The sequence below is a fragment of the Mixophyes fleayi genome, chromosome 2 (assembly GCF_038048845.1).
Source record: "Mixophyes fleayi isolate aMixFle1 chromosome 2, aMixFle1.hap1, whole genome shotgun sequence".
NCBI lineage: Eukaryota > Metazoa > Chordata > Amphibia > Anura > Limnodynastidae > Mixophyes > Mixophyes fleayi.
This window is the reverse complement of record NC_134403.1, coordinates 72621646-72646060: the sequence shown is the minus strand read 5'-3', so window position 1 is coordinate 72646060 and position 24415 is coordinate 72621646. Positions and strand designations below refer to the sequence as shown.

The following is a 24415-nucleotide window of genomic DNA, read 5'->3' as shown; positions in this document are numbered from 1 at the left end:
GATTAAAGTATTAACACCTTATGTGCAAGCTATCCCTTATCATGCCCTTTCCGCACACAGGTGGACAGCGACACCATCTGGAACGAGCTCCACTCCTCCAACGCTGCCCGCTGGGCCGCTGGCAGCGTGATAGACCTCGCATTTAAGGTCGTCACACGTGAATTGAAGGTACGTGATATGGACCTTATCATTTAATCAGCCTAATTAGGGATACTTAGAATATCTCCTCTGCCTTTACTACTCCTCTAGTTGTCCCTATATTAGCTATGCTGTGCAGCAGGTAACCAGGGAAAGAGAAGCCACGTTACACGTGCTACATGTGGTATAATATGATAACAATAGTATGTCTTTCCATAAAAAAGTTTAAATTTTGAACATTTGTTTGTGTGTTTCACTAACCACATAAAATAATGTTACTATTTATGTTAGATTCTAGCAGTTCTGAATTAATGCTGTGATTCTAGTTCACACTTCCTCAAATATTTCTAACATCTGCATGGATGATCTGTCTAATATAATTCAATGCCTGTTTTTTGGGAGCAGACAATCGTTCTTCAGTCCCAAAGCTGAAATAATAAATGTAATCCTGCAGCCAGCTCATCAGACTTTCTCCTCTTGGTTACAGAATGGATTTGCCTTGGTGAGGCCTCCGGGACACCATGCTGACCCTTCAACTGCCATGTACGAACATGCTTTATTTATCACGGCTGGTAACACTGCTGGGAGAGCCTCTGATAATATGTCCAGCTGATCAGTAGACAGTAGAGTTTGTCCGTAACGTTACTGACACTGGCTTCTTTGTTTCCTCAGGGGATTCTGTTTCTTCAATTCTGTGGCCATTGCGGCCAAGCAGTTGCAACAAAGACTAGACGTGAGGAAGATCCTTATTGTGGACTGGGTGAGTGTCGTCACATAATCATCAACCATAGATTTCAGTGGGGGCATGGATGGGATTCGTGGAATGAAAGCATGAATTAATATTCTCTTTTATGTAAAGATATACAATACACCTCCGTCCAGTTGGCCGGGTGTTCTTTGTGTGGCCCCAAAATGAGGCCAATGCCTGATAATCATCCAATTATAACTTGGTGAGACCAAAATTGTCTGTGGCATTATGAAATATATCCCCGAACTCAGGAAAGCAAGGCTATAATATTTTGACATAATATTTTGAGTTAATTGCATCAAAATATTTATGAGGAAACAATCAGGTGTAGTGTATCTTTGTAATTGTGTCCATTCCTAATGACAACATAGAGCATTGTCGCTCTCAGGAAAACAAAAACAATATAACATTTACTTAGTTGGAGAGAGAGACGTTATTCCCGGCAAAGCCAACACAAAAAAAAAAAGTGCAAATTATAGTGCAAACTACCGCTGGTCATGAAGGGGTTAAGAGCACATTTGTTTTTTGTTTATTTTTATAGCATACTGCTTCATAAGTGTCTAATTGAAATTTAGTTTATTAAAATGTTGTTTACTAAAAGGCTCTGGAGGATTTGTTAAGTTGGTTATTATTTTGCAGTATTATATCCTTTACATTATGGTTACAAAAAGTCAGTTTTAATACCTAAAACAAATTCCTGATTGCCCTGTCTCTTACCCTTGGCACCAGGACAATATTTTGATGGTCCTGTGGTTTCCCCTTAGTAGCAGTACTGTGCAATAATAGCTTTGCCTCTGTTCAGTTACACAGGTCTATAATTTAGCAAACTGAGTTGTATCAATTCTGGTTTGAAAATAAGTTGCCATTTGTTTTACTTGTGGTGTGTCCGTTTGGAGGTTACCTTGTCTGTGGCAATATTTAATATTTGTCTGTGGCATTTTAAGCTGTGGTCAGAAGTGGATATTGGTGTCTCGTTTGTGATGGTCTAAAACTGCGGCTTTTACTTTGGTCCTGTGGCTTTGTCAGAAGTGGAGGGCTTTTTTGTGTGTGCAGGGGTTCTGTTCATTTTCTAAAGTGGGTATGGTCTGGTGGTTGCTTTGGTCTGCAACTGCAAATACAAATGTGGGATTGGTGCTTTCTAGTAGAGTGTATGCCATCTTCAAGGGATTGTTGAGCAGTGTGGCTGTAGATAGAGGATTCACTATGGCTGTCCATTTCGACCACATAATCTTGCTGACATCATCAGATTTGAACAGGGTGCGCTAAAATATATTTCATCTTTTCTGTTCAAATCAGATAATGTAATTTTTCTTATACGGGTGCCCCCCAAAGATGTTTTCAGCACAGGAAAGTATTACATACACTTTGCTAAAAAGCGTGTATAGAAGAGGGTTATAGGTAGGACAGGGGTTATTTTGCAAATGTAACCTATAAAAGAATAAAATACTAGTATTAAAGAAAAAGTGTACAAAGGTTTTTGCTTTGTTCTTTAAACTTTGAGATAATGCTTGTTGTCCATTCACATGGTCCTTCACCCTGGATATAGAGCAGGGGTGCCCAAAATTTCTGTACACTGGCTGGGTGGGGCTCTGATCTGAACGGAGAGGGGCGTGATGATCGCAAACTTTCAAGTGTGTTTATTCCCATGCATGCAGTGTACGCAGTGTATGCAGTGTATGCAGTGTACCTTTATACAAAACTGCAGGAGCCAGATGAAAGGAAGTGTGCAGTGCAGAAATGTATGCAAATGTGGTGTGCTTGTGCTTATGTGGTGTGGTAATACACTGTCTTATGACATGAATTCACTGTACACAGTTGTTTTAATAATGGGCAATGAACACAGCAACGGGCACATCAGAGACACTTATTGGCACATTGGAAACAATAAACTGCACATGGGAGTCATTATTAGGCCCGCCAGAGGTAGAAATGTGGACATCAGTGTGAACACAAAACAAATATAAATGCCCACAATGTTACACATAAAGGAATCCCAATTAGAATTTATATTCTATCTAACAATATCATTATTTGCCAACACTCAGTGCATTAATTGTGCTCCAATTACCACAAGACTTTGCGAAGGACATTTCAACAACTGAGCGCCAGCCCTCATAGCTTGTGTGGAGCTGCAAATCCACTGAGATCAGCAGTAATAGGATATGTGTGGAGCTGGCTATCCTCTGAGCACAACCGTAATAGGGTTTGTGTGAAGCTGGTTATCCTCTGAGCACAGTATTAATAGGGTTTGTGTGAAGCTGGTTATCCTCTAAGCACAGTATTAATAGGGTATGTGTGGAGCTGGCTATCCTCTAAGCCGGCGGTTCCCAAACTGTGCGCCACGGCTCCCAGGGGTGCCGCGGCGCTGTCACTGGGGTGCCGCGGGCCAGCCATATAAAAAACAAGAAAGAACACAGTAACTTACCAATCTGCCGGGCGCCGGGACTCAGTAGACTCCTCTCTCCCGCAGCAGCTGTCACTGACGTCGATATTCAGTGACAGCTGCTGCGGGAGAGAGGAAGCTGCTGGGTCCCGGCGCCCGGCAGATTGGTAGGTCACTGTGTTCTTTCTTTCTTTTTTTTATATGGCTGGCCCGCGGCAGAGGAGTTAGAGGGATCGAGACAGCGGGGCAGAGGAGAGTGACAGCGGGGCAGAGGAGAGGCAGAGGAGGGTGACAGCGGGGCAGAGGAGGGTGACAGCGGGGCAGAGGAGAGGCAGAGGAGGGTGACAGCGGGGCAGAGGAGTGAGAGGGATCGTGACAGCGGGGCAAAGGGGAGTGACAGCGGGGCAGAGGAGGGTGACAGCGGGGCAGAGGAGGGTGCACGTGGGGGAGATGCAGAGGAGGGTGACAGCGGGGCAGAGGAGGGTGACAGCGGGGCAGAGGAGGGGCACAGCGAGGCAGAGGAGAGGGGCAGTGGAGGGGGACACAGCATGAGAGGGGCAGTGGAGGGGGACACAGCATGAGAGGGGCAGTGGAGGGGGACACAGCATGAGAGGGGCAGTGGAGGGGGACACAGCATGAGAGGGGCAGTGGAGGGGGACACAGCGTGAGAGGGGCAGTGGAGGGAGACACAGCATGAGAGAGGGCAGAGGAGGAGGACAGCGTGAGAGAGGGCAGAGGAGGGGACAGCGTGTGAGAGGGCAGAGGAGGGGGACAGCATGACAGAGGGCAGAGGAGGTGACAGCGTGACAGAGGGCAGAGGAGGGGACAGCGTGAGAGAGGGCAGAGGAGGGGGACAGCGTGACAGAGAGCAGAGGAGGGGGGACAGCGTGACAGAGGGCAGAGGGGGCAGTGTGAGAGAGGGCAGTGTGTCTGGATGCAGAGGGGGCAGTGTGTCTAGATGCAGAGGGGGCAGTGTGTCTGGATGCAGAGGGGGCAGAGTGTCTGGATGCAGAGGGGGCATTTTTGCATACAACTAAATAAGTATTTCTGTCCTGACCTAAATACTTATTACAATTTTTTGACCCAACTACTTCTAAAACAGGACTGCTCAATAATTATATTGGAGGGGTGCCTTGAAAAAATTTGGAGACTCTAAGGGTGCCGCAAACTGCAAGTTTGGGAACCACTGCTCTAAGCACAGTATTAATAGGGTATGTGTGGAGCTGATTATCCTCTGAGCACAGCCTTAATAGGGTATGTGTGGAGCTGGCTATCCACTGAACACAACCATAATAGGGTATGTGTAGAGCTGGCTATCCTCTGAGCACAGCATTAATAGGGTTTGTGCGAAGCTGGTTATCCTCTAAGCACAGTATTTATAGGGTATGTGTGGAGCTGGCTATCCTCTAAGCACAGTATTAATAGGGTATGTGTGGAGCTGATTATCCTCTGAGCACAGCATTAATAGGGTATGTGTGGAGCTGGCTATCCACTGAACACAACCATAATAGGGTATGTGTAGAGCTGGCTATCCTCTGAGCACAGCATTAATAGGGTATGTGTAGAGCTGGCTATCCTCTGAGCACAGCATTAAAAGGGTTCGTGTGGAGCTGGCTATCCACTGAACACAACCATAATATGGTTTGTGTGAAGCTGGTTATCCTCTAAGCACAGTATTAATAAGGTATGTGTGGAGCTGGCTATCCTCTAAGCACAGTATTAATAGGGTATGTGTGGAGCTGGCTATCCTCTGAGCACAGCATTAATAGGGTTTGTGTGGAGCTGGCTATCCTCTGAAAACAGCAGTAATAGGGTATGTGTGAATCTGGCTATCCTATGAGCACAGCAGTTATAGGCTATGTGTGGAGCTGGCTATCCTCTGAGCACAGCATTAATAGGGTTTGTGTGGATTTACAATTGTTGGCCGCCAAAAAGCCTTTGGCCCTTTTGCACTACAATGATGTAACTATTAACAATTGATCTCACTGTTTGTTTATACTTAGTTTATAATGATAGCAATGGCTGGCATGAACATAGAAAACATAGAAAATCGATGACAGATAAGGATTTAATCATCCATCTGGTTTGTTCATTCTTCTTAAATATGGTGTAGTGTCAGCACAAACCAAAGCATTTTTAACTTTCTTTACAGTTGTTTTTCTCACAATACCTGCTCTGAGTTTGTACACAGCTAGTACTACTCTAGTAAACAATATTCTCTAACATGACCTTTGAGCTTTTTCCACCCCCATCCCCACATTACAGTTCCTCTTAAAAGTTGTAGGATTGCCGTAGTACATGAGAACATACAACTAAGTAGACATATGGTACTCCCATTACATTTTTTTGTGAGGGCTGGAGCGCAACTTATTTTTTTAAATTGTATGACATGAAAGTGTACGTGTTACCTACACAGGAGGCAGACATTTATTTTTTTTTTGCAATTAAACACATGTTCATGAAAATGGGGCTTCAGTGATATCACTATGTTGTAAATAAAAGTCTAATGGCCGCTTCCACTGTGTATTGTAGCCAGGTGAAAAAAAAAATGGTTTAAATGATTGTTTAAGGTTTGTGAGTCTACCCTATCTTACTTTAATTACAGTAATGGCAGCAATATGTGTTCCATATATTAATTATTATGAAATTACAATACAAACTGTACATTTACTGTTTGGTGTTCATTAGCGCAAATTGTTGTTGCCCCCCTCCATTAATAGCAGTTATTGTTGTTTGTTCCTTTTTCTAACCCAATCCTTTTCCCCCAGGATGTGCACCACGGCAATGGGACACAAAGAGTATTTTACAGAGACCCCAATGTCCTGTACATCTCTCTCCATCGACATGATGATGGCAACTTCTTCCCAGGGAGCGGCGCTGCTGATGAGGTGATTGCAGTCTCAGTAATGACACGATGCTTCCAGTTATTTAGCATCCATTATGTGCCCCCACTCCTTCATCATCACCAGCATTTATTTATATAGCGCCACTAATTCCGCAGCGCTGTACAGAGAACTCACTCACATCAGTCCCTGCCCCATTGGAGCTTACAGTCTAAAATCCCTAACATACACACACAGACAGACACAGACTAAGGTCAATTTGTTAGCAGCCAATTAACTTACCAATATGTTTTTGGAGTGTGGGAGGAAACCGGAGCACCCGGAGGAAACCCACGCAAACACGGAGAGAACATACAAACTCCTCACAGATAAGGCCATGGTCGGGAATTGAACTCATGACCCCACTGCTGTAAGGCAGAAGTGCTAATCACTTAGCCACTCCTTGCCAGTTAGCCTCTTGTCACAAAGTCAGGTAGGGTCGCTGGCTTATAAGACCTTTCTAGCCTTTAATAATGATACCTCAGTTCACAGCACTCCAACCTGAGCAGTTTCTTACTATAATCGCAGGCAGATGACATACTTACACATAATACAAATAATGTAGATTGGCATTGCTGATCACGTGCAGCCTCCACTACAGAAGGGACTCTTGGGGATGAAGGGCTGAGAGGATTTTGCATTGTAAACAGTTTATCATCATCACTTTGATATTTTGAGGAACAAAGGATTTTACAAGAAAGGGGGTGGGAAGATGCAGAACAGATGGGAAATATGCATTCTTGCCCAAAATAACTCCTTTGAAAACAATGTTATAAACGTGATAGACAGAACACTTGCATTTCAATGTTTGAAGCCTGCAAGAAAAAAAAACTTTTATCTCCTTAGCTGTTAACCTTTTAGCTGCACGTGAAGTCAAAGGCCTCAACTTTCAAGTCAGAATCATTTTATCTTGAGAAAATCCTGCTCGTTCCTCTGTTATTTTTGGGTGGTTGTCTTATCTAGCTAGATGCTATTTTGACATATTCCTGACAAAGCAGCTGATAAAGAGGTGTTGTTCAGAACGGCAGTTCTGGTCCTGCATAAACTCAACATTTTTTTATTGTTCACTCATGTATTTGGGTTCATTTCTCAAAGGCACTCTACTGTATTTTCTTTCTCTCTCTTTGTATTTGTCAAATGGAAATATGATATTAATGTATAACAATAGTCATGTTGCTGGAATTTTCTTAGCTTCTATAATGATGTAACTATGTCTGATTGCTGAGTTTAGCTTGTCATGCTAGCTGCCCCTAAATTTACTCAGAGCCTGTACAGAGATACCATAAATCTATGTCCAACTTCTGCATCCCCCTGTGCACAATTATGTAAAGAACATTTCAGCGGATGCAGTTTACTTAAGAGTTTGTTTGAGATGTATGGAAATATGTGAATATTTTATTATGGCAATGTAGGAACAATTGTTGCTGAAAATAACAGATAGTATATAAATTATACCTTATCATAGCTAATAACTAATTTCATAGAGTTTGCATGCTTTTGTGGTACAAAAGCACATTCTTTGTAAATGTTATAATTTGCAAAACTCCTATGCATTCTTTCCACGATAAATAAATTGTGCCAAGATAAGGCCCAACCATACCTCCCTCCCCCACATCTGCCAAATCCAATCAGTCACGCCCTCATAATTATAGGGCCCACCCATTTTATGGTTGGACACACACCCCATTCAGGTCACACAAATCAAGACCATCCCTCCAAACTTGGGGCTATTGGGAGTTATGCGTAAATGCATCACTAATATAAAGTATACCAGGTATGTTTATAAATAATTCTCTATAACATTCTGACTTTGGATGGATGTTGAGTTATTTCTGCAAAGTTCTGCAAGATCCCCCGTCCTAAGGAATCTCTTCTTCATATATGGTTCAGCACTTTGCTGTCTCATCTCGTAATCACATCATTATGAGTTTGTGTGTGATACAGATGTGGGGAGATATTATGTGCTGACATGTTTTCTTGACCGCAGGTTGGAGCCAACAGTGGAGAAGGCTTCAATGTCAATGTTGCCTGGGCAGGTGGTCTAGAGCCCCCTATGGGTGACGCAGAATATCTTGCAGCTTTCAGGTGAGTTCCCCCATGTTTTCCTCTGCCCTGTCCCTGTCATTGTCTTGTCCTTATTTTTCTAGGTTTCCTACCTCCTCTTCTCTGCTCCCACTTTTCACTCCTTTTCCTTTCTGTCTTTTCTGACCTTGTAGTGCATTTTAGTGCTGGTGGAATGTGCCGGATGAGGAGAGCTGGGGACTGAAGCCCTCTGGGTGTCCACAGTACAGGTATTTGGGCAATATCAGTGCAGCCCTCTCCCAATAAGACATTTGTATCTTTTATTTATACACATTACAGGCTGCAAAATGATTCTACATACCCTGCACTGCTAAACCAACAGGTGTGCCAGACACCCAACACGTATGTAACTGCACCAGTACCATGCAGCCATGCTCACAGAAAGCCTTACCAGAGTGAAACCAGCATGTAGGGCCATGTGGTCATTTAATGGGTTTGGGGTATTTTATGCATGGGGCTTACTAATACAGTAAGTACGCTGCTTGGGGTGTTCCTAAATTAACCTATTTGCTGAGAGAGTGGCATGCAGCCCATTGCCAAGCAATGTAAACTGGGATAGTTTACGTATAGTGACACCACTCTTCACTACCAGCACCGGTCCACCCTCTTGTCCCTCTGCTTTCTGATTTGCTGAAAACTTGTTTCTAGTCTCCTCCTCAGCTCTGTCGTTTTATGGTGGAGATTTGTTATGCTGTCCAGGTATACTCTGCACCCGGGCAGTACACTGAGCATATGCATTACTGGACATTGAAGATTAAGCACCTCTACATTTATTGCTGTATACATGCTGCCCTGCTACTTTTACAGAGTACAGTGCTTTTACCTTGTAGCTTCCCTCTGAGTCTTTTCGCAATGTACTTACATCACCAGGTAGAGGCTTTTGTTTGGTTTCCCTGGGACACAACACAAAGCTGGCCTCTGGTTATATCTGTGTCCAATGCGGAAAGAACAGCAGAACTGTGTCGTATCACAGGGTGATTAAAATAAATCACTTTGATATAATTACAATGCTGCCAAGTATAAAAGAAAGCTAAAAAGTAAAAGCAATAGGGCCATTAATGAAAACTGGTGCCGGGGAAGGAGCCGGTGTTCATAGCAACATCTGGTTCTTATGGACAACACCACCTATTCTATTTTGCGCCACTTTTCATTATGTCTCCCAATATCTTTAGTAAAAGCTGCCCGGGGGCGCAAGTACAAGGTAACAATTGAACTGGAGATAAACATGTTAAACAATACAACCCTTTTTAGGTTATTGTTTGTGACAAATCCATTCATATTGTATAATTCTGCATTGTTTTGTAAATACAGAGTAGGTAAACTGGTAATATGTGTGTCCCTCGTTAGATGTAAATACTTGCTAGTGTTTTCATTCTCCTACTGTAGTGTCACCACAGTATTAAAGGGTATAATTTACTGTATCTTTAACAAAAGTAATTTTTTGTGAATTGCGCTCTCATACACCTCTTATGTGCGTAATGCTACTGGGCTTTGCAGAGACATGCAGGATGGCCCTATATAACATATTTGTCTACTCTACCAGAATTTCCGGGAGGCTCCCAAATTTCGGGGAGTCCTCCCGGAAGAGTAGGCAAACCTCCCAGACCCTGTAAAATGCTGACATTCACAGAACTGAATAGCTAGGGGCGGGGCTTAATCACATCATTTAGTCCTGCCCCACGTTATTCAATACCTTGCATTACTGTACTATATGGTAGGGGTGGGGCTATAGTGACATAATGATGTCATCACGCCCCCTTCTACCCTCTGTCACATGATCTGTACTCCGATCTCCCGGAGTACAGATTTAAAAAGTGGGCAAGTATGGTGTATAATGGACAGGGCTTTCACCAAGGTTTCATCTGTGAGCACAATATATTAAACTGAACTACAAGAGATTGGACAAGGTTGAAGACTTTCACCATGCAAAAAATTCCAAGTTCTAGCAAATTACACCATCACGGTAGTGGTATTAACCACAATTTTAACGGGGTGTCGCTTGCACATCATAGGTACAATCATAAGCCAACTCATTTAATTTTACACAAATATGTTTAAAAAAAATAAAGAAAAGAAAAGAGAGAAATCAAAGTTGTCCTCAATTTTTTCTAAGTTCATTTAAATTCAATAGACAATAAGATGAGCCACTTATAGAAAGGAAACAAACAAACTGCTATGTAATGAGGGGTGAAGTAGTTTGAGGGTGGAAAGTGTCGTGACTTAGCATCTGTTTGCATTCCCTTGCCTAAGAGAGTTTCAGTAAATAACCCAGAATGGGCACTCAAAGAACTGAACAAACAGGCAATACCTTGCAAATTTGTCTATGAGCCCAATTTTGGGTTAGACAGAAGTGGTGCAATGGCCTGAAATAAGCACAAATCACTTTTGTACCGCAATCCATTGTACATGTTTAATTGTGATTTGTTGTGCCCTTTTACATCATGATGTGCTAACAGTTATGTCAATAATAAAATAGGAACTAGGAAAGGCCAGGTCCCGCACCTCCTAGACAATGACTATTGAAAAAAAGCTGTTTTTCATTTTTTGTTGACTAGGAGACTGCAAACCAATCATTTCCCCCAGTCGTCCCTCCCCCAGATTAGCATCTGCTCACTCAGGATCCCTATTTCAAGAGAGAGGCTTGAAATAGGGATCCTGAGTGAGCAGATGCTAATCTGCAAAGTAACTGTACAGAAGATGTTGTCTGGAACGTGCATTCCTGTGTATGTTAATGTGACCACCACATGCGTGTTTATGTCACAATGCAGTGTGCAGAGCTGACACTTCTCCATGTTGTGTTTTCTAATACGGTAGTAAAAATAGTCTCTCAAAAGCAAAATATTGCCCTACATTAAATAAAAATGACATTATTATTATTGTTATTAATGACATGATATTTTTAGGGCATAATTATAAAGAAGTCATAGCCAATGTTTCTGATACCATCATAAATGAACATGCTTTATGATTATTATGAAATTTGTGCTTATAACATCATGTAATTCGCTCCCTCAGTGAAGTGAGAGAACTTCCATATCATACCATGCAGGGATATTGTCTGGTGTAATGCACTTTAATTGCATGGCCCCCAAAGACCGCGTGCATGTGACTCCTGTCTTCAAAGACAGATAACTTTATGAACAATTAAGACATTATTATTATATTGCTTAGTAGCAGGCTACAAACTACAGTCTTCAGTCTTTCTCATTCAGCTGTTCTAAAAATGAAGTAACATCGAAAGATAGTCACAAAAGTGGGAGAACGTTAAAGTAATCTAATTTTAACTTAAAGTTCAAACTTTTGTCAAATGTTACAGGAAAATAGTATTAATACATAGCAGATGTTCCGTTGAAGTGTTAAATTTGATGTTAGCTGCCATTATATTTTGTGAAATGTGGAAGAAAACTTTGAAAATAGAATGGGGAACAAGTATGACTTTTTTTTACTTTTACCACCATAAAACCCTTACCACCACTTTTGGGGCAGATTCAATTCCCCGGGCGCATTATTACTGTTACTATGGTCATTTTAACATGGATTTTGCTCGCGGCTCACAGAACTGCAAGCAAAAATCAGCGTTGAAATTACCATAGTAACAGTAATAATGTGCAGCTATTACCGTAGTAATGGTAACAACGCAGGGAACTGAATCGTGCAAATCTCTCCACTACGCCATATTCCTGTAAAGCAGAGATGAGGAGTAGACGGACCTTATTTTGGGCAGTCTCCTCAAGGTTTTTACTGTGCCTCTGTTACGGAGCTCTACGGACCCTCCACGGCCAGGCTGTGCAGTAGTGATACTAATTTCCCTTTTATGTTCTGTTGTTCTGTTATGATCAAAAATATGTCCAAATTCATTGTAGGCGGCACATGGCCCGTTGGTAGTGTTACTATACCACTGAAAGCATAGAGGACAAGAGCTACTAGGGCTGGGATTAAAAAACAGCTATGGCATAGGAGTTATATCAGTTTACATTGTTACCTATTTTATGGCATTATTGCTAACACAATACTGTAGTGAGCGCTGAGCGCAGAACGCTCAGAGGCTGCAGTCGGTGAAAAGGTCATTAAAAGCCGTCATGGGATGAGGGTATTAGGTCACTGAATCACAGCTCTTATGCTGATTTATTACAGAGGTTTCACTTTTATATTCATTTGTGTGATTCTGCCTTAACAGGTGCCATACAGTGTGAAAACTGTGCCATTATAAGCCAAACTGAGGCACTTTTTTGTGAGTGTATATGTATGTATGTATGTATGTATGTATGTATGTTTGTATATGTATATGTGTGTGTGTGTGTGTGTATATGTGTGTGTATGTATGTATGTATGTATGTATGTATGTGCGTATATGTATATGTGTGTGTGTGTGTATGTATGTATGTATGTATGTATGTATGTATGTGCGTATATGTATATGTGTGTGTGTGTGTGTGTGTGTGTGTGTGTGTGTGAGCATTCTCACTTCTCACAATCTAATAATTCATTATAGCTTGTTTTATGTGGGGGGGTCTATAACATAAAGGCAAGTTTGCATTCATTTAAGGTAAAACTAATTGATATTAAAGAAGCCGTGGTGTTGGCAGTGGGATACCATATTATGTAAATCTTATGAAGTTAATGCTTTTGGTGGAATTTTAGATGTGACTGCTGCAGCGTTTTAATTCTCCACATTACGAGTTTGCCTCTTCCTGCCACCAGCCCCCTTCCCTCTTCCCTACATCTGGATTAGTTTTACTTGAAAGGGAGTCTATAAATAGGTTTTCTGCACAAAGAAAGCATGATTCCGCTCACGGCTTCACTCACAATCCTTATTTCCTCATTGCTAGTTTTTATGAAGCTCTGCTTCTTGTGAGATTGTAAGCTCTCCAGAATAGCTAATTGCAAGGTACAAGAGCCATGTTTATTTATGTGTAATTGTACTGTATACTAGAGCAGAAAATGTTTATGACAAAATAATATAGCTGTGCATTTCTGCACGGGAAAATATTTACATTTCAGGAATGGCCAGTGTAACGCAGCCTGCAAGCACCAGTCACCTGACCACAGTGTTTGAGTGTACCTGTGGAGGAGGCCATTTTGTCAGCTTAGCCAATATCCTGACAATGCACTATATCTGTTCACTCTAACCAGTTATATTCATACTTTCCAACTCTTCCGGAATATCCCGAAATCTGGGTCAGTCTCCCGGACTCCCAGGAGAGAGGGCATTTCTCCTGATTCCCGACCGACTGTGGAAAAGTAAATGGAGCGGGTGTGGCTTATTGGCGTCATGGACACGTCATTGTGGCCCCGTCCCTTAGTTTTATTGGTCGAAAAGGGTGGTGACAGCATTGGGGGCGGGACTAACAGCACAATCCTTCTAGCCCTGCCCCCCCGGACCTCCCGGGACACGAGCTGCTAATGTTGGCAACTATTGTTATATTACATACGAAGTGTCACAAAGAGTCCCAGTGTCCCAGTGATGTAAGTGGTTCTAGTGAATTAATCCTCACATACTGCATTCTCCTGAACACTTGTTCACACCATAAGGTGGCTACCCCCATTTCATTGTGACATAGCAGCTGTCCTTCATTATTCATATTTTGGCACATTTTTTGGCGCCATCTGTTCTGTACCATAAGTCACTGTCCTGCCATTATACCCTGTGTGGACCTCACCATTGTGAATTTTACCCTGTGTATTTCAGTTATGAAATTCAAGGAATGTGAATGACAATTGTAAGTGTTGTGAGGAGAACATGAGACTGGAAACGTACACCAAGCTTTCTGCTCCATAGTATGCTAACGCCTAGTCTGTGCACGTGTGTGTTTGTGTTGTGTGTGTGTGTGTATGTATGTGTGCGTGTGTTTGTGTGTGGGTTTGTGCGTGTGTGTGCGTGTGGGTGTGTGCGCTTGTGTTGTGTGTTTGTGTGTGTGTGTGTGTGTGTGTGTGGTAGGGAATTTAGATTGTAAGCTCCGACTGGGAAAAGACTAATGTGAATGACTCCATGTTCTCTGTGCAGTGCTGAGTAACAGGATTGGTGCTATATAAATAAATGATAATAATAATGACAATGCATGCAGCATTATCTATAGCCAACATTTACCTAACTCGAATAATACCTCAACTAGTTACAACAAACTGTCTCGAAGTTAGCAGCATTATTTGTGACCCTGCACTCAATGTCTGTGCTATGACTACAGTGCTGCTATTGGGGCTGTATCATTCTTGCTTTGTTCTTGTGTGACTGAAAGCCCCACTTAGTAGGTAGAGTAATTTGAGTGATAATTGATGAGTTGAAGACTTGTGGGTTCTTTGATCACTGCACGGTGTAAAATGCCTGTTCTGACTCTATGATGACCTTAGTCTGTTACTCTCTTTACAGGACAGTGGTGATGCCAATTGCTCATGAGTTCTCACCAGACGTGGTCTTGGTCTCCGCTGGTTTTGATGCAGCTGAAGGACACCCAGCTCCTCTTGGAGGATACAAAGTGACAGCTAAGTGTAAGCGCAGCTTGTAGTCTTTAGTTAGAGACATTAGTGATGTGTTTTAGAACTTCCTCTGATGTGTACACATCATTATACTACATTAAAGTCTTGTGATCACAGGATTCCATTTTTGTACTTTAGGCTTTGGTCACATGACGCGTCGGCTGATGAGCTTGGCTGGGGGCCGAGTAGTGCTCGCTCTGGAAGGTGGTCACGATCTGACATCCATATGTGATGCGTCTGAGGCCTGTGTATCTGCTCTACTGGGCAATGAGGTAACACAGAAGAGATTGACCGGGATGGACATGATATATAATTTATGGTGTAATACATCTTTATAAATGTTTAGAGTAACTGAAGTTTTGCAAAAAAAAAAATGCTAAAGTGTTCTACCATCGCATTGTTACATTGCTGGGTTTAAATTGGTGGTTGAATTGATGTGTATATATATATATATATATATATATATATATATATATATATATAATAATAATTTGTAAGGCCAGCAGATCTGGCCTGACAGCATTTTAGACTTAGTGCATTTGAATTGCTTATCCCACAGTTGGGTCTTACAGAGCACAACATACACAACACCTTAAGGATATCGGACTTCTTTGAGTGGAATTGGCTGTCACCAGCTGTAGGTTATCGGCTCTCTGATTGGCTCAGACCACTTCCAGCTGCAGCATATCCATGCTTTGTGGCTCTGGCCAGTACTGCAGATGTGACTGCACTACTCTACATGTAGAGTTTATATAACTCCTATCCCTGCTTCTATATACTATTGTTTATAAAAACCCGAAGTCCGTCTTCTTCATTACGTTTCCCCACACTTTCATTTTAAGTGGCATTTCCAATAATGCTAGGAGCACTGAAATCACATACCGAAAATAAGGTTGAGTGAGTTACGTATAGGATCGGCCACTTTGTACTGCTGGCGAAAATAAAGTGTCCAGTGTGATAACTGTTAAAGTGTTACATGGATTGGCGTAGTCATATTTGATCAAATAAAGGCACAAACTCTGTATTTCACAGATAAATACTTGTTTTTTTCTATCTTTAATGTTTCACCTATCAGCATGATTAATGTGTGTTGATCCATTGGGATGTTCCTTACTGTACAGATAGCAATGTCAGATCTCATTTATAATCATGTTTATTTTTGGGGGGAGTATTTTGTCCTTCAGCTCAGTCCCCATAACTTGCTCCTTTTCATTTCTAGCTGGACCCCTTCCCTGAAGAGATTTTACAGCAGCGGCCCAATCCGAACGCTGTGCGATCATTAGAAACTGTCATTCAAGTCCAGAGTGAGTTATGTCGTCTTTTTTTTTTTTTGTTAAGGGAGGGGGTGGTCTCATATTTGGAAGAGGAAGCACCTCTATCAGTGAAAGCAGCCTGCCACGCAGTGCTCTGTACTATAATGCGTGGCAAGCACTTGCAGCTGGGAAGTACAGAAGGTCTTTCCTACACACAAATCTGGAAGACATAACTTCTAAGAGCTTGTCACAAGGCTCCTCATGTGATAAATCAGTCACAAATGTTGCAGAGATCTCATTTCAATTAATACCAGCATTTAATGAGAATTCAGCAGCTATACAATTGCTGGTAAAATATGTCTTTAGTAGCCAAATTGGCCAGAACTGCTGAAAGCTTTCAGCAGAACCCTGTAAGTATTCCAACCGCACCCTTCCCCTTCCTCGCAGTGATCGCTCCTGGAGGTAAGGATGATCTGGGTGTTATGGCTGTCTGTTCTATACTGTCGCTGGCTTATTTAGCCCACTGATTCATGAAACTAATTAAAGCTCTTTGCCCTATACTTTCTAATGCAAGTATCCCTAGAGTCTCCTGAAATAAAACTTTCCCACTCAAAATTCTTTAACTTCATTTCATTGTGCTACAAACCCCCTTTCATGAATTGTGCATTTTTATATTCTATTTATTTGCCTTTTTTTGTTTTGTTTTTTAAAACAATACATCTGATATGGTGGCAACAGGGTGATTTTTAGTGGGTTTTGCAAGTTAATAACCCAGCTATCATTCACAAAAATGCCTAAAATATCATTCAAAGGCTACTTTAATAGGTAATTATTGGTGAAAGGACCCTCTTTCATATGATCATTTCACAGCTGGGTGACAGTACAGTATGTAGTTTGCTACTTTTACACTTGGTCAGCACACTAATACATGCTTACCTACTCCCGGAAACTTGAGAGGTGTGGCTAGGGGGTGGGAGGGGACGGGGCACGGCCAAACGTGTCATTTTGGCTCAGCCCCCCGCTACGCTTATTACGTTTTTTCACGGGGGGGGGTGGTCAAAATGGCGCGATTCACCGAGAGTAGTGTCATTTTAGCAAGGGAATTCCTGCAGCCCGGGAGACTGACCCAAATTTCGGGAGTCTTCCGGACTTTCCGGGAGAGTTGGCAAGTATGCACTAATAGGAAGGCACAGAATTAAACACAACAGCAGTGAGAGCCATAGTCCTCTACATAAGGACACCCACGCCTCTAGGTAAAATACATACTAATTAAGCACACTTAGAGCACAACCTGCCACTCCACAAAGTACAAACAATACATTAGATTGTGCCGTCAAGAGACTTTCTATCAAGCCCATTAGTCTAGGTAAAATTGACTGCAAGCTGTACATTTTTAAACAAAATAACCACATATATAGGGTCTGATTGATGTTCGCACGTACATGTATCTTGCCTGATAGCACTCTGTGCATGCCCAGAAACATAACGCTAATGGGTACAAATGACTGTGATTCATACCCTCCCTACAACATGAGAGAAGAGAGGGATGGGCCGTACTAATGTCGGCCATTACATTAATGGCGCTTCGATGCGGATGATTCCAATCCTGCATGGTAAGTATGCTGGTTGTCATATTTTACACCTGTTACAGGACAGGTGACAATACCAGCCAATGCTGATGACCAACACGGCATAGTCTTTTCATTAACAGTTTCACTTATGCTGTCAGTAGATTTCACAGTATAATGTATGCCAATAAGATACATATACATTGTATGTACTGCAGGCATAAAAGTCATCTTTATTTATGGAAATAATGTAAAAAAAATTGTATTGGAAAATATATATTTTTTAAAATTATTATACTGAGAACAGTTGTTTTAATTTATGCTAAAAAAAAATGTTCATGTGTTTTGATGTGAAATTATTCTGTGTACACATGTGTGTATACTGCAGTCTGTTATTTGTGTCTAGGTACGGTAACTACTGTTTAGATAAAGCGTATTTCCACCCATATACAATTCCAAGAGTACTTCAAGATACATTACAATTTGAATATGTACAGAACTGCACACCAGTCGCATGCTCTTTGTAAACACGGAACTTTGCGTCCAAGTTCCGTTCAGACCAGGTCCATATAGGTTTATACAATACTGGTATTTCTGATATTTTGCACTCCACATTTGGCAGTTTGGGGACTATACAGATCTATGGTCTTGTACTCTCCACTCACAGGTAGTAGTCAGGTGTGTTGTCTTTAGAAAAATTAGGGAGTGGAATTATAGCCCTTCCTATAGAGATTGAAGAATCTCTAATAAAAATAAGTGGAACAGAGGTATCTAATAATCTGCACATATAAAGACAATATCAAATAATCATGAATATGTCCTTCTTGTTGGTTCCTGTCCCCATGTGATAAATGATAATACTCACTAGAAAATGAGATTGAAATATATCGTCTAAATATTTGTCTTGTAAATGGCTTCATCACAATAGCCAAGATCCTCCATGATTTAAAATGATCTTCCAAACATTCACACAGTCCAGTAGGTCACTTAGTGTAAATCTAAAAATGTTCCAAATGGGTTATTTGGGGGACTTTTTACACAGTTTAAAGGAATAAGTGAGTCACTTCAGAGCATATTCAATCTCTGTCTCTAATTAAAGTGTAACCAAGGCCTCCACATCCTGTTTTCACCCATTATGTGTTTATATGCCTGTGCACAAAAACATGCTGCCTCTTATATCATGTTAATGAAGAGCCGTAACCAAAATATCAGCCTTCTCCCCATGTTTCTTTCTGTATTATTTGGTGTGTACAGAATATTTTTCAAAAGCTCAATACATTACTCCTATGTACAATGCGATTTAAAAAAGAAACATAATTACAACTGAAGTAATTCTGTAGTGTAATCAGAGGATTCCTTGTTGCAGGTAAATACTGGACATCCGTCAAACGGTTTGTCTCTAAGGTTGGATACTCTCTCCTTGAAGCCCAGAAACATGATAGGGATGAGGTGGAGACTGTGACGGCTCTGGCCTCCCTGTCGGTGGGCAGACCACAATTGGGAGCAGCTGGGAACAAGTAAGTTGTATAAGAGAATGACTTATCTTTTTATATCTTTGATATAGGAGTTGTTGTTGTGTTACTTTGTGAGGTTGGTTCACTAAAGTCCAGTTTGTGGGCATTACCCTTGGCAAGACCTCCGTAAACTGCACTGTGTGGATATTACAAAGCTATCTGTCTGTCGAATACTTGTACTGCATTAGGGTCTGAAGATCAGAGATACAATGTATTGTTGCAGACAGCTCTCTGCCATTGCTGGGGTTACAGTGCAATGTCTTCTCATCCTATAATAGTCATTTCCTCATACAGATTTAGTTCATAGTGGTGAGGCTACGCAGCGAAGTCCAGCCTGAAATCTTAACTCATTTATTCTCGCACCCCATAGAGATTAAAGTAAAAGTGAGCGCAGATTTCAGTACCGTAAGTGTGCGCAGGACATTGCGCGAGGCTCCCGCAGTTCTTTGTGGTTAATTTAATTGCCCACATAGTCTATTGTAAATACATTTCAGTCTATGAGAAGAAGTCAATTTGCCGCAATGTTTCTCAGAACATCGCAGCTTCCTCGCACCCCATAGAGGTGTAAGGAAGAATGAGCAGAGGTTTTACCGTAGTAACAGTGGATATATCTGTAAAGATCCTGCTAATTGAATCACCCCCCCCCCCTTTTGAATGCATATTGCTTTTTGATGCAAAATAAGAGGCGTGTTTGTTACCTGTTTGTTGCCGTTCTTGGTAGCCCATATTGGACATTGGGCTGGCTCTTCAAATATTTAAAGTGGTATTTGATATACATACTACACAGCAACAAGATAATGTCTAATATAATTTAATTTTTCTGCAGTGAATCTCAAGAAGAGCCGATGGAGGAAGATGGACCCATGAGTCTATGACCAGTGAAAGTTGATGTTCTTCATTTTGGGGGATTGGTTTAAGCTGCTGCTCTTTCTTCATCCAATGGTGACATTGTCCAAGACCTGTGAGTTCATTATTAAAGCTGCACCAAGCCATTGGCCATCAAGTACCACTTTCAAAGTGTGATCAATATGGGATTTTCCTTAAAGAAATGATTTCCATTTGTTGCCCGAGCACAAAAGGTTCATACAGATCCGCTCTGTTTTCTTATAACTGTTGTTATGCACAGAGAAAACTGCTAAAACTTGACCAAAGATATCACTCAGGTGAGATGATAATAGGGATAGATGAAGACTGAAGTTGGCTACCAGTGACATTGTCTAAGTTGCCCAAGAAACACAAGAACTTTACACAACCTGAGTTGATGAGCAGATGACACATTTGTGTGAATTTACATATTGCTCTAATGGTAATTGTGTTCCAACTGTTTGAGATACATCACCGATTGTACCCAACAAGTTGATCCATCAAACTCTGTATTGGTTGAAAATGACATGAACTTGGGTTGCTGGACATGTGACAACAGTGCTTAATGCCAAATTCAACTGTGTGAAGATGCATCAAGTCTCTGGATAAACCCCAATAGGCAAAGGACTTAAAAATGGCACCCTCCAAGGTGGACATTTCTGTATAGTGACACTTCATGTAGACAATCCACTGGAGATTCATGATTTTCGACATACAATTTAAATACAACGGGACTATAAGTGCCTGGCACAGCTGGAAATAAGGAAATGCCTTTTTGTTTTCTAGATATTCCTGATGACCACTAATCCCTACTTGGATGAATGGATTTTGTGTTGTTCATTTGCACTATGGGTGAGCCAACCCTCACACACAACAAACAGGATAAGGACATTTAAATATCATATGTCGATTTTTAACGGGCTATGTAGAAATAAAATGGGAATGGACCCTTCTGCTGTAAAATATATGCTTAATGAGACATTGTGAACAAACGTTGCAATAACAGAGTCATTTTCACATTCCCATATTCATCGGGAGGGGAGGGATGCTTATATGGGAATATGAAAAGGGTTATATGGTGCAGATATTACAATAAGTTGTAAGAACCTCTGTGTGTTGGTAATTGGTTTTTTTTCCATGTTATATGACAAATTGACTAATTATAGTACCGTAGTTGAGATCATTGCATTTGTCAAAGATAAAATATGAACTATCCACATAGATGCACTTTTTAGCACCCCTATATGCAGTCTCCTAGTCACTGAGGGTTAAGGCCTTGTGGGGTTTACATTAAAGCCACTTGATGACTCCCTAAGATTCTGAAGGCATGGACCAGACATGCTAATTCCAGTTCAATGAAAATAAATCTGTTGTATATTTAATGTTCAACTCATGTACATTTTTACTGCTAAATTACAAGAGCAGTGTTAATCCATTTTTGTTTAAGCACTACACAAGGATGCTGAATGAATCAAGAGCATCTTGCCTACAACAGCTCATTATTGTTCCACTGACTTATAGCGACTCTGCGCCACTCTCTCGTCTCATGACATAAAGAGTCCTCCGATAGGCTCAGCTAATACACAAGTCCTGTTAAGAATCAGTGAGATTAAGGAGTAAGCAGCGGGATTTACACTGGTACTGCCTTGTGTTTTTCTTTCATCCACCGCCAGATTTCTCCCTAACTATATCCACAATACTTGTCAATCTCATAGGTCTAAAGGTCTTTGAAGTAATTTCAGTGAAAAAGAAAAATAATAATCTGTACCTTTCCACAACCGCATTTCATACCCTTGTCAGGTGTGATGACTCGCAAACGCGTGAGCGGCTGAACTGTAAATCAAAGCAAACAGCTGGCTAAATCCTCAGCTCACGGGGTCCTACAGATCAAAAACCAGTGGGGTTTTTATTCGTCTCTCCTGGGTTCAAAACCGCTTTTCTCTCTGTTTATTCCTCCGCTTTTCACGTTCACAGCCACAAATTGTATCAGCTCTATAACTCATCCATGTGTCAAAAAAGGGCCGGCATTGCATTTTAACTTCAAAATTATAGACACTAGGAAAAATGTGTTTTATCTTTAATATTTGCCAACATCTGGACTAGATAAAGTATTGTGTTTTATCTTGAACCTCTTGGAATGCTTTGCCACATAATACAGCCTTACCCCCTGTAAGTAGAACGAGTCTAAGAGTTAATGGCACACTGACACACCAGGAATCCTTTCGGACAGTTTGATCGTATAACACAACATTCCGTGTTTGTTCCTTAACCTTGTGTAAATTCTGTATAAATGTGGGACATGTTTGTTTCACGGAATTTTGAGAAAAGTTCTTAAAAAAAAATAACTGCGTTAAAGGGATTATTTCACTCAGATTGTCAGGAGTGTGTAAAATCAGCAGAGAGGCCAGCGGTAGAGCTAGGAATATAATCTGGGACTGGGGTTTTGTTTTTGTTTTTTTTTAATCAAAATTATAGTTGCAAAATAAAAATAATGTATATTTGAATTTAATATTGGTAAGAGATGGTCAACATGGATGACAAACATGTATCAATCAGACACCTCATAGCAATAAATTGTTGAATAAGTTAAATTTACTCAGTTTAATCGTTCAGCATAAATTCTGAATAACTTTCAGTATGATACAAAATATCCACTATAGCCCTTTTTATAAAAGGTAAATGATTTTCTAATCCGTTTGTATTTTGCTTATGTTAGAAAACCTGAAATAAAATCCATATTTTGTCATCTGAAAATAACTAATCAATAATAATTGTACCTCACAGCACAATTTTTGATTAGCAAAATAACAAAGCAGCTTTGACAAAAAGATAAGTGGACACAAAAAACTATTTCACTTTTTAAATAATGAAAATCTATTGGCAGTTTATTAGCATTTATAAATTAAACAGAGGGGATCAAAGTCCTGTAAAATATTTGATTTGATTAGCGCATATATATAGTAGTTTGTGTCATTTACTAGACAAGCCCCTCACTTCAGTTTAGGGTGTTAAATTGGACTCCCAAATGTACAAAGCAGTTTAGAAGAACTGATACACATCTGGAGTCAGCTAGTCTTCTACATACCACTAGAGGTCACCATTTTCCAATCTATGGAGAACAGTGGCCATACAACAAAACCCGTCTATTAGATGAGCTCGATAAGCAATAGAGTTTGTTTAGGACAAGTCGGTGCTAAGAATGAAAAGACAGAAATCTTTGTTGCAGACGGCTACAAAAGAGATCTGAAAGTGACAGATATTTGCATTATGTTCCAAAAGTGCATTTCATTGCAGTGAATTTGTTTCATTTTCAATGTAATAGTGGCTTTCAAATGTAAAGGGAAATTCCATCTTTTCTTATTATAACTAAAAAGGCATCAGCTCTACACCAAAGATAGCAATGGGAATACTGTAAATACGGCCTTTTCTCTGGCTAGCAATGAATTAGCTTCTTCCAAGGGCTACTTGTGGTATTGTGTAAAAAAAGAAGTGTCGCTCCCCCCATTGTTTTTCAATGAAGGCATCTTGTTTTTACCACTTTCTGATGTTATTATCGATAGCCTGGGATTCGGACCTCCAGTTTTGTCTAGAAGAAAATTATAAATATATATATATATATCTTTATATATTTTTTTTGTAAAATAAAATGAAATTGCAGCAATAAAACATATTTTTTCCTTGAATCTATTTGTATGTCTGCGCAGATAGAACTTTTACTGTGTTTTATGGGTTTTCTATAACAATCAGTTTAAATTGACGCTCTGAATACAATACATTCATATACAGTACACACCTGTTATTAAAAATCAACTGATTTAATATAAACATCAACTTACATTTAGAGGTCATTTAAATGAGCCCTAAACCAAAGCCCCTTTATGTAAAGGATTTACTAATAATATTCACAAATATATAGGTAAAAGTTTCCATGCCTTTACAGAACTTCAGAACGTTGCCTTTGCTGTGATATCCAATGCACGCTATAGTTCTATGTTATCATCCGTTTTCTGAGAGCTCACCAACATACACTGCAGCTTACCTCATTTTGCTGAGTGTAGGGGGGAAAAAATCCCCCCTCATGATTATAACTTAGTCTCAAACATCCTCATTTCTGATACGCTCCTGAAACATATTCATGGTTCACTACCACAATTAGTAGAATCACACGAGCCTGATAGAAGTTGTGTCACATCTATATCACGCTGTGTCTTGCATCACATGACACATGACTGATTAGTGGTGGAAGGGACAAAAGTTGCATATGACAAATTGCATGAAAAAGTAAGGCCAGGAGTTGGCAAAAAATTGGGTCATATTAAACCAGTCTTCCTCAGATGTGTTCATGCAAATGTGGCTGAGGTAGACCAGCAGGGAGGCGCATAAACGCCTACCAGAGTGCCGATGCAAATAAACTCTGATGATGATGGCGGTAGTACTAGCTAGCCGCTTCTGATTGGCTGATTGCAAATTCACCTGAAACTGTTCTACATTGATGGTGCGTATATTATA

General features: G+C 40.7%; 1 protein-coding gene across 7 annotated transcripts in view; it reads left to right on the top strand.

Annotated features, from left to right (window-relative positions):
* Positions 1–23589, top strand: part of HDAC7 (histone deacetylase 7) — a 273723-nt gene extending 250134 nt beyond the window's left edge. For 6 of the 7 annotated variants that reach the window (XM_075199264.1, XM_075199263.1, XM_075199262.1 and 3 more), the window contains 10 exons: positions 61–168; positions 626–681; positions 811–898; positions 6038–6157; positions 8139–8236; positions 14601–14719; positions 14846–14979; positions 15927–16011; positions 18895–19045; positions 19869–23589. In XM_075199264.1, coding sequence (XP_075055365.1) covers positions 61–168; positions 626–681; positions 811–898; positions 6038–6157; positions 8139–8236; positions 14601–14719; positions 14846–14979; positions 15927–16011; positions 18895–19045; positions 19869–19917 — 1008 coding nt within the window. In that variant the 3' untranslated portion in view covers positions 19918–23589. Of the gene's footprint in view, positions 1–60; positions 169–625; positions 682–810; positions 899–6037; positions 6158–8138; positions 8237–8367; positions 8444–14600; positions 14720–14845; positions 14980–15926; positions 16012–18894; positions 19046–19868 lie in introns of those variants that run through there. The other variant, XM_075199267.1, reaches the window with a different exon arrangement.
* Positions 23590–24415: the final 826 nt, after the last annotated feature.